Here is a 10,991-nt window from a genome sequence, read left to right as displayed (position 1 = left end):
GAGGGCAAGCTACTTCCACTGCCAAGGAAGACTCAGAGTGATGTGGGTGTTCAAGACTGTTTGTTATCTGGGTCTAAGCAGAGTGCTTATTTCAAATTTTGGGATTCCATTCCTTCCCAATTGATGCCTTAACTTTCACAAGAGAAACTAACCTTGTAATTCAGCCCACATGGAGTAGTCAAACACTGTGGGCCACTGTGCACAAAAGAGCCAGCTGAGAGGAGCACACTGGAACCAGACAAAAAGAGCTCCTTCCTCCTCTAAAGTTCCTCCAGCACCCTCCACTGATGAAGCTTACTGCCCATTGAACCAAAAGGCAAGGGAGAAACCTTCCAATATTGCAAGCAGGGTAGTGAAGGGTGGATTTGGAATAGAGACTCAATAGGTTGAAAACTGGCAACACACTTCGCCGTCATTCCTTCTCCCATGGTCTCTATCACCAACTCCTGATAAAAACCCAAATACTACAAATAGAAATAAGAAAATCAAGACCCTAATGAGAATGCCAAGACCATTAAGAACATCTAATACTATATACTCGCATTGTCTAGGGTAACCAACCATCTCAGTTTGCCCAGGACTGTCCTGGCTTTAGCACTTAAAGTCCTGTGTCCTGGGAAACTCCTCAGGCCCATTCAAACCAGAACAATTTGTCTTTCTACATGAGTCCTAGAGGTTTTCAAAAATTTTGTGCACCAGAATCACTTGGGTATTTGTTAAAAACGCAGGTGATTCTGGAAAAAAAAAAAAGCGATGATTTCAGATGCAAGTAAATCATGGATTGATTTTTGAGAAATACACTACTTAGAGGCTGAAGAGGTGTTAATCACTACTTTTAGGAACTCCTCAATCCAGACTTCTTTGTCTTCTTTCAACAATCATTGAAAAGAAAGAAATGACATCTTTTAGAAGATACAGCCAAAGTTCCTGAGCCAGAAGCAGACACTGACAAATTAGTTGATGGGGGAAAAAAACTGTAATCTAGCCTTAGCATTTTCTCTTCTTTCAGCTCTAGGATAAATCATTTTTTCCTTCAGTGTCACAAAGTATAACAAATAATAATGAGTGCTGTGAAATTGGATTTGATAGTAGCAACAATATAGGTACATTAATGAGGTGTACCTGTAATGAGCTTCCTGCAGGTAAACACTCATACCAGGCTTATTTTAAAGATTTCCACAGTGACTATACTTTGGCAGATCTTAGATAATGACTTGCATAAAACAGTCAATTCAGTGCTACTTTTGCTATTTTCATACTGTAAAGTACATGGTTTAACATGACCACTTTAAAGATGTTTCTCATGAGCTCAAATGGGGTGAGCTCTTTTTCATTTTTTTGAGTTTTTGTTGTGTTCCAGGCATTGTGCTATATTCTTTAAATGCATTATCTCACTTAATCCTCCCAACTAGAGCGATACCCATTTAACAGAGGCAGAGTACTTGCCCTAGATTATACACCTAGTAAATGGTGGTGTCTGGACCAAAAAGTAGGTCTGTTCACTCAAGCAAAATTTGCTTAGCACTGGAGAGAGCCAAGGCGAATTAAGGCGTGGTCCTATGCCCTGCTGTAAATTCTGTGTTCGGAGGCATGCACAGGCTGCAATAGGAACACAAAGGAGGCTCATCTCAGGCTCTCCGTGACTTTTAGGATAAAATGCAAATCCTTTTGCCTAGCACATTATAACCAGGTCCCCTAAACTCCTCTCCCTTTATCTAGCCCCGCAGGGACCCGGTCGCTCTTTTTGCCACAAAGATGCCGATGCTTAAACATCTCCAGTTTCGAGGAACTCACGTAGGAGACACGCCTTCACTTCCATCTTTGCCAAACCCCGACCCCTTCACACCGCTCCACCGCACTGTCAATCCCTGTCCGCTGCAACCCCTATCCCTCATCAGCGTCTTCGGTGATTAGGCCCTTCAGGCGCGGGGGATGTGGGACTACCCGGACTGAGGACGGTGCACCGGAAGTAGCGGCGGCGCTGCGTAACGTCGAGAGGAAGTGCCTGACGCCGCGGCCTGTAATTGGGAGTTGCTGGAGTCGGTGCTTCACTCTTAAGGTTCCGACCACAGACTGCGGAGTGGGTACCTGGCTACGAGGGGTGCCCCAAGTCCTAGCGGGTTTGGACTGGCGCGCCCGGCTCTGCCCGTAAGTGCGCGTTTCCGACTTACTGCTGGGTGCGCGGGGCTGGGGGTGTGAGGACCACCCCTGAAGTCTCTTCCCGGGCGACCTCCGGGGCCTCATTCTAGGTCTCCTGGAAGAGAAGGATCTAAATTAGGAAAAGGAAGTACCCTTAGCCAGGACCAAGCTCTCCCACCTGCGGAGCTCGCTTAGTCTGCACCTCAACCGTGCAGAAAGTGACTCCCTGTTTACTGAGGAAAAACTGGGGTTCAGAAAGGTGCAGTCATTTGTTGTGGGCCTAGCAGCTGGGAAGTGACAGATCTGGATTCAAAGCGAGTTCTGGCTGGCGCCAGAGTCCTTGTCCTTTACAGCACTGGTTCTCAAGCTCTGTGTGCATTAAGAACTCCTGGGTTGAGGGTGGCGTTAGGTAACAAATTCTGGGACTCTTCAAGTTGAGTAGGTCTGGGATGGGGCTCTGGAATCTGTATTTTCGACAGTTGTTCCCTGACAAATAACATATGGCTCCCGAGTGAACGGAGCAAGAAGGTGAGCAAGTTGTATCCTCTGCGGGGATTGTAGGTAATTGTGTTACGCTTTTAGGGCCTCAAGTGAGAGAACATGTCAAACGGGAGCTTCTGGGATTGAAGAATTGGTATTTGATTGTCATTAACTCTTCTGGGCAGATGGCAGCCTCTGTGGTCTCCCCACCTATTAAATGAAATGAATTACATGCTTATCACCTGGGGGAACTCGTGAAATACACAGATTCCTGGACCTGGCTCAGCTCTACTGAGTCAGACGAGGTGGGAGATGGGACCTGGAAATCTATAGGCTAAGCAAGCTATTAATATAAAACGAGCTTTTACCTTTGAGAACTTGAGGTGTGAAGCTTTCTTAGGTAGAAGCATTAAGAAATAGATTACAGATTTGGAACATGTGGCTTGAATTTCCTTGTTGTTTTGGTAGCAGTACGTGCTTCTGTATTTGCTGTAGGCTAAACTTACTGGTACAACTGTCAAATTAGTATTATTAGCCATTATGAGGTGGACTTATCAGTTAGCTGGAGACAGGAATTTAATAAAAGTTGAATGTTAATCTATCTATCGTTGATTTCCTGAGTGACTTTGGGTACATCACTAAACTTTGCGGTCCACATACATACCTGTATAGTGTCAAATCTTACATTGCTTGTTTTAAAGACAAATACCTGTATCCATCCTAAATCAGATTTTCTGGAGGTGGACCGTAGGTGTTTTGAACAAACTTCCAGGGAAGTTTGATGCAGCTGGTGATAATGCAATATATGCCTGGAAACAGTCTTAGCCTATTTCTCAATGTCCATGTAGGTGAAAATGGGAATAGTACAATTTCCTTATATTCTACTCTTGGGGAATATTAAGAGGAATGTGGTTTGTGATAGGTCCTGATTTTAGAATTTCTTAAAATGCACTTTCTTGTGAAAGAAACAAAAGTACTATAATAAGATTACAAAAGGTAAATGCTAAAGCCAGCAGCCCCAAATGACTTAGGCTTCTTGATTGAAATGCTGCGATGACAGAAACTTATTTTACATAGAGGCTGTATTGCTGTTGAGAGTCTTCTACCTGAAATTAATTATGCCTTAGGAGTAATTGTTCACAATCGTAACTAAAACCACTGTTTTGTTTTAATAAACAGATACCATGGAGTAGTTTGAAGCAGAAACAAAATCTTCCAAAAGCTCGGAGCAGAAGCCTTTTTGGTCAACATGGAGGAAAAAAGACGGCGAGCTCGAGTTCAGGGAGCCTGGGCTGCCCCTGCTAAGAGCCAGGCCATTGCTCAGCCAGGCAAGAATCTGTAGGGATTTTGTGTGTGTGTGGATATGGACAACTCTCATTCTCTTTTATTTATATCCTTTTGGTTTATAATGGACTTCCATTTCAATTGATGTCAAGGAATTGTTTAAATGTGGCTGAAATGTTGTCTGTTTTGTGGATGGTGAGCTAAGGGTGGGTCTTTAGTGTTCCTCATATTTAGTCCACACCCTCAAACCTTTCAGTGTCTTCTGTTGACTTTACCAGTTAGTTTCTACATGTTATAGAGATCATCTCCAAGTGGGCTTTGTTGGCCCTTGCTCTGTAGAAGGTGCTGAGAACAGACTTTCCCCTGGTTTGAGGCTGTCCCCTCTCTTGCTTCAGCTACCACTGCTAAGAGCCATCTCTACCAGAAGCCTGGCCAGACCTGGAAGAACAAAGAGCATCATCTCTCTGACAGAGAGTTTGTGTTCAAAGAACCTCAGCAGGTAAATTCTTGGTTTTTTTCTTCAATAGTGACAAAAATTTGCTTTAAAAAGTGATATTCACACAGTGGACACTCAAATAAATAATGACTGAATAAATTCACTAATAGCAGAGCAGAAGAACTATAATAATAATGAAATGCAGAGTATTTCAGTTCCTTTCTATGTCTGGGGATTCTTCGTAGTCTGCTTCTAGTTTATGGTCACATGTTATTCCCGTATTTTTGGCAAGGAGGTTACACCATAATGAGAGCCTGCTTGCATTTGTTATTTGAGCTCCAGCAGTTCTAAGACTGTGCTGTCTTCAGTGCTGTTGCACTTCAACGTCTTTGGAATTAGATTAAAATTTCAGTTATTACAGCAAAATGCCTGATTTTTTAGCCCTTTTTTCCCATGAGGAAAAATGTAAGAAACAGTGAAGATTTACTTTTTAATAATGTGGAAAAGTTAAAAAGTTGGGTATCTTGCCACAGTAACAACTCTATAAATAATTATTGAAACTCCTTATTTTATAGCATATTTCCTATTTTAAAAAAGATTATTGTCAAGATTTTTCCAGAGCTGCTGGCTGCTAGGAAAATTTATTCTATTAATAATTGTATCTTCTTTTACCGTCTACTAGCAAATGTGAAGTAGTTTTAAGAAGAGCAGAGACAAGGATCCTGGTGGGTTAGTGAGAAGTTGGAATAGAAAAGAGATAGTTTTTAACTTTATTTTGACCAGAAATGGGAAGATATGGTAAGTCAGTATCTGTGAGGATTAAGAACATTCCAGAAGTAAGATCCGCCTATTTCCTTGCAGGTAGTACGTAGAGCTCCCGAGCCACGAGTGATTGAGTAAGTAATTTGCTGTCTTCCTGTAATTGTTGCCCACAGTGAAATGAAGAGACTGGAATCTTTCCTTACTGTTTTTTCTCTCTGGAAGAGAATGGCCCAATAAGTGTCTTAATTTTAGTCTGGGATATTCCCATCTCAAATGTCTTTAAACTTGATCTTTTGAGAAGACTTTCTGAATTTGCTGATGGTATGGAAAATGCAACAAAGATAGCCATATGTTAAACTTTGACTCGTGTAGATTTCCTGGCCCTATTTCACTGATATCGGTAGACAGTAAGCTAAACCTCTCAGGCAGAGACAGAGAGGGATTTTTCCTGAGTCATTGAAGCATGGTTCTTTGAGAAGCCATTAATTGCCATTTTACTAGCAATGCTGTGAAAGCTGCTAGTGCTGTAGATGAGCTTACAGTCCATTTATTAAAACCATGTAGGCCGGGCGCGGTGGCTCACGCCTGTAATCCCAGCACTTTGGGAGGCCGAGGCGGGCGGATCACAAGGTCAGGAGATCGAGACCACGGTGAAACCCCGTCTCTACTAAAAATACAAAAAATTAGCCGGGCGCGGTTGCGGGCGCCTGTAGTCCCAGCTACTCGGGAGGCTGAGGCAGGAGAATGGCGTGAACCCGGGAGGCGGAGCTTGCAGTGAGCCGAGATCGCACCACTGCACTCCAGCCTGGGCGACAGAGCGAGACTCCGTCTCAAAAAAAAAAAAAAAAAAAAAAAAAAAAACCATGTAATTATTCCAGAACAGTTTAAATGGTAGTAAACATTCTTCTTATATTGATCTGTGTCTAAATGTTCTTGTCCAAAGTTAGTGAGAGATGCTTTGACTCCTCTTTTTATGCTTGTCAGCTTTCATCTGATGTAGATAAATTGTCAGTAGAAACTATTCTTTTATCTTAGCAAATTAACATTAGATAAATGTTCTTGCCCATGATCAATCTGTTTGTTATGCTGTTTGACTGCTTGCAGATTGGCTTGTATATATTAGAAAAAGTCACAAGCTAGTTCCAATAGTCTTTGGTTGTTTATTATTTTTTAGTTTTTTGGAACAGGCTGTCACTCTGTTAGGCTGGAGTGTAGTGGCATAATCAAAACTCACTGTAGCCTCCATCTTCTAGGCTCAAGTGATCCTCCCACCTCAGCCTCCCGAGTAGCTGGGCCCACAGGCGCACACCGCCATGCTTTGCTCATTTTTTAAAAAATTTTTTGTAGAGATGAGATCTCCCTATGTTGCCTGGGCTGGTCTCGAATTCCTGGGCTCAAATGATCCTCCCACCTCAGCCTCCCAAAGTGCTGATATTGCAGGGATGAGCTACCATGCCAGGCCTTGGTTGTTTTTAAAAAAAAAAGTGTGTTAGTGGCTTCATTGGTGATAAGGAGAATAAACAAAACCATGAAACATGTTGTAAGCTACAGATGTGACATTTGGCCCACCCAAAACTGGCAATTGTCAGAGAAAAAGGACAGAACTCATTCCTACTTGGTCCTGGAATCTGTTAATTCTGGTTATCTAAAGTTTGCTAGGTTAAAAAAAAAAAAAGCTGGAAATGTCTTCGTGAGCCATTTCTGAATGTGGGCCAAAAATATATCATATTGAAACACTGTGTTCTCTGTATACTCGGAAACTTTATAGACAATGCATGTAGAAAATGTAGTAAATATGTGTGACAGCTATGCCTACATTTTGACTGAAAGGCACTCATACATCTACTTAAAAGCCTAGCTCAGATCATGAACCACTAACTCCCATGACAGAAGGTGATGTGAAAAGTGCCCCTTCGCATTATTCTCTATAACGTATCTCTCTCTCAGAAGGATCTGACACAATTGTCTTGATATACCTATCCAGTCTGTGTCACTTTTCTCATTATGGGCCTCACCACCTGGCAGTTCTGCAACAGCTTTATACATTTTCACATTTGATTAAATTCAGTAAACCTTTATTGCCCATCTGCTATGTGCAGACACTGGGAAACAATAACCTACCTATTCTTTGCACCTCAGGACTCCACTGTCTAGTAAATGAAATAGACATTTAATCAGATAAATTGTAATCTTGTACATCATGAAAAAATAGACTGTATCTAAGGTCTAGTGGTAACACAGAGGATGAGAGGTTAATATTATTTGCCTGGATTAAAGGTCAGGAAAAATTTAAAAGAGGTGATGCTGAAGCCAGGATTTTTGAAAGGTGAATTAGAGTTTTCCACTAGACCATAACCGAAGGTGGATTGGTTTGGGGGTGCTGGTTGATGGGTTGGCATTCCAGCATATTGAAAAACATGGAGTTAGAAACATAGTAGTGTATTCAGGAGATTCCAAGCAGTTGATTGCTGCTAGAGGATGATGAGTTTATGGGAGCTGTCAGAAGATAGAGCTGCATTATGAGGACCTTGAATGCAGTTTTGGGGTGCCATTGGAGGATTTTAATCAGAAGAGGAACCTCATCAGATGTATATTTTTGAAAGCAACAGAAGCCCAGAGCCCTGAGATGTGCTTGCTGCCTGTTAAATGTATCCCCTATTCCACATTCTCCAGAGCAGTGCTCTATTTGACCCCTCTTTGGGCAATAGATTCCTGGACCATATCTGCCTCAATTATGGGTAGAATAAAAGAGGTAGAATCAGAATTGATTTTATCCCAGTTTTTGTGTCCATGGCCTGATCCTGTCACAGTTCCATTCCCAGTGTCATTAATGATATACCATGATCTTGCCCTTTATCTCAGTGGTAGAAGAAGGTGGAGATTATGCCTCTCTCATAATTAAATGACTTTGGTGAGCCAGGACTTTGGCAGTTAGGAAGGATAACTCTTCACTGGGTAGAGCATATTGTTTTGCTTCAAACTAACAAGTCTGTTTCCTTTGTTTCTTTAGCAGAGAGGGTGTGTATGAAATCAGCCTGTCACCCACAGGTGTATCTAGGTAAGCGAATCCTCACAAGAAGTGACTGTCATTATCACTGAGTTATAGTCTCTTAAAATAGTTTACTCCCCTAGATAAAGGAAATGTGGTACATATACATTATGGAATACTATGCAGCCATTAAAAGGAATGAAAGCATGTCCTTTGCAGGAACATGGACGGAGCTAGAGACCTTTATCCTCAGTAAACTAACGTGGGAACAGAAAACCAAATACTGCATGTTCTCACTTGTAAGTGGGAGCCAAATGTTGAGAACACAGGGACACATAGAGGGGAACAATAGACACTGGGGCTTGTCGGAGGGTGGAGGGTGGGAGGAGGGAGAGGAACAGGAAAAATAACTAATGGGCACTACGCTTAACACCTGCATGATGAAATAATCTGTACAACAAACCCCTATGACACAAGCATACCTATATAACAAACCTGCACATGTACCCCAAACTTAAAGTTTAAAAAAGTCTACTCCCTTGTTGCAAATAGGTAACTTCTGCCCCTTAAATTCTTGGGGGGCAAAAATTTGATAGTATCTCCTTTTTATATAATATTTCTAGCATCAAAACATTTTCAGATATAGTTCCAAATCTTTCTGTCAGATATCATAGCTATTACTTCCCCAGTTTTTTAGATGAGGAAATGAGACCTAGGAAGATTGAATATTTTTTCTTTTTTCTTTTCAAGACAGAGTTTTGCTCTTGTTAGCCCAGGCTGGAGTGCAATGGTGCTGTCCCGGCTCACTGCAACCTCCGCCTCCTAGGTTCAAGAGATTCTCCTGCCTCAGCCTCCCAAGTAGCTGGGATTACAGGCATGTGTCACCAAGCCCAGCTAATTTTTTTGTATTTTTAGTAGAGACGGGATTTCACCATGTTGGTCAGGCTGGTCTCAACTCCTGACCTCAGCTAATCCACCTGCCTCAGCCTCCCAATGTGCTGGGATTACAGGTGTGAGCCACCGTGCCTGGCCTGAATATTTTTTCTTAATGCCACATAGTAACTTGATATTAGAGTTGGGTCTAGCCTGGACTTAGGTGCTGTGAGTGCTACGTTATATTATTATTGTATTTCATGTGTATTACATATTATATATTATTGAATATAATATTACATATTCCTACACTAGGGTAAATTTCTTTTTTTGTTGTCTTTTTGTTTTTGAAACAGAGTCTGGCTCTGTCGCCCAGTCTAGGGTGCAGTGGCACGATCTCGGCTCACTGCAACCTCTGCCTCCTGGGCTCAAGCCACCCTCCCACTTCAGTGTCTGAGTAGCTGGGACTACAGGTGTGTGCCACCACACCTGGCTAATTTTTGTATTTTTTTTTTTGGTAGTGATGGGGTTTCATCATATTGCCCAGGCTGGCCTTGAACTCCTGGGCTCAAGTGATCTGCCCACCTTGGCCTCCCAAAGTGTTGGGATTACAGGCGTGAGCCACCATACCTGGCCTAGGGTAGATTTCAGTAGTTAAACATATACTATTTAGGGTATATTAGGCATTAGTCATTGTTTTAAAAACATTTAAAAACATTGAAACATTAAAATCACCTTAATGCTTGAGTATACTAATTGTAATAAAATAATGAGACATTTAAAACAAATATAATGTCTCAGAACTTACACATCTAAATGAATTTCTTTTTTTTTTGTTTTTTTGTTTTTTTGGTTTTTTTTGAGACGGAGTCTCTCTCTGTCCCCCAGGCTGGAATGCAGTGGTGCGATCTCGGCTCACTGCAGGCTCCACCTCTGGGGTTCACACCATTCTCCTGCCTCAGCCTCTCAAGTAGCTGGGACTACAGGCGCCCCCCATCACGCCCGGCTAATTTTTTGTATTTTTAGTAAAGACAGGGTTTCACTGTGTTAGCCAGGATGGTCTTGATCTCCTGACCTCGTGATCCACCCGCCTCGGGTGGATCAAAGTGCTGGGATTAACAGGCGTGAGCCACCGCGCCCGGCCCTAAATGAATTTCTTAAGAGCTTCTGCTGGAACAATGGCTCTGCCATGGTTATAACCCTTTTTGGAACTTTTCTTTTAAAGCAAGTCACTCAAACCAGTTTTATCATTTTGGTCATATCTTACTGTTAACTAGGTATGGCTTCAGGTAAGCTTTGGCTCTTTCAGAAAATCAGATGCACCTTCAAAGAGTGAAGATTTGCTACCAAGGCAGTTTAAGAGAATCTTCCGTGGGCTTTCAGAAGATGTCTTAAGAAAGATATCCAAAATTATTTTGAGCTGAGTTGGCATTGTTGAAGTAAACACATATTCAGTGGGAGAAAGAACCCTCATTAGCTGTGTTTATTTTGATACAGTCATAATGAGCTCTAGCTTTCCCTAGAATTAGTGTAGTCTCAGAAGACTACCAATTGTTTAAATAAAACAGGGCCAGGCATTTTATTAGTTACTCTTTTTTTTTTGAAACGGAGTTTTGCTCTTATAGCCCAGGTTGGAGTGCAATGGTGTGATCTTGGCTTACTGCAACCTCCGCCCCCGGATTCAAGTGATTCTCCTGCCTCAGCCTTCCAAGTAGCTGGAACTACAGGTGTGCACCACCACACCCAGCTAATTTTGTATTTTTGGTCGACACGGGGTTTCACCATGTTGGTCAGACTGGTCTTGAACTCCTGACCTCAGGTGATCCACCTGCCTCAGCCTCCCAAAGTGCTGAGATTACAGGCATGAGCCACTGCACCCAGCCTTATTCTATTTACTCTTTACAGTGAACCTATGAGGTTGATGTCATCTCAGGTTACAGATGAGAAAACCAAAGTTCAGAGAGGTTTAGTAACTTGCCCAGGGCTTCACAGCTAAGCAGTACTGGAGTAGTGTTTGAATTATGATCT

The 10,991-nt window shown here is 42.2% G+C and overlaps 1 protein-coding gene across 3 annotated transcripts in view; it reads left to right on the top strand.

Annotated features, from left to right (window-relative positions):
- The first annotated feature begins 2,021 nt into the window (after positions 1–2,021).
- The window catches only part of ALKBH3 (alkB homolog 3, alpha-ketoglutarate dependent dioxygenase), a 47,611-nt gene continuing 38,641 nt past the window's right edge, over positions 2,022–10,991 (top strand). For all 3 annotated transcript variants that reach the window (XM_050758245.1, XM_050758243.1, XM_050758244.1), the window contains exons 1-5: positions 2,022–2,148; positions 3,799–3,947; positions 4,299–4,402; positions 5,201–5,235; positions 8,112–8,159. In XM_050758245.1, the coding sequence (XP_050614202.1) occupies positions 3,869–3,947; positions 4,299–4,402; positions 5,201–5,235; positions 8,112–8,159 (266 nt within the window). In that variant the 5' untranslated portion in view covers positions 2,022–2,148; positions 3,799–3,868. The remainder of the gene's footprint in view (positions 2,149–3,798; positions 3,948–4,298; positions 4,403–5,200; positions 5,236–8,111; positions 8,160–10,991) is intronic.

The sequence above is a fragment of the Macaca thibetana genome, chromosome 14 (genome assembly GCF_024542745.1).
Source record: "Macaca thibetana thibetana isolate TM-01 chromosome 14, ASM2454274v1, whole genome shotgun sequence".
NCBI classification, from domain to species: domain Eukaryota; kingdom Metazoa; phylum Chordata; class Mammalia; order Primates; family Cercopithecidae; genus Macaca; species Macaca thibetana.
The sequence above is the reverse complement of the archived record's forward strand: the minus strand, read 5'-3'. Positions and strand labels throughout refer to the sequence as shown.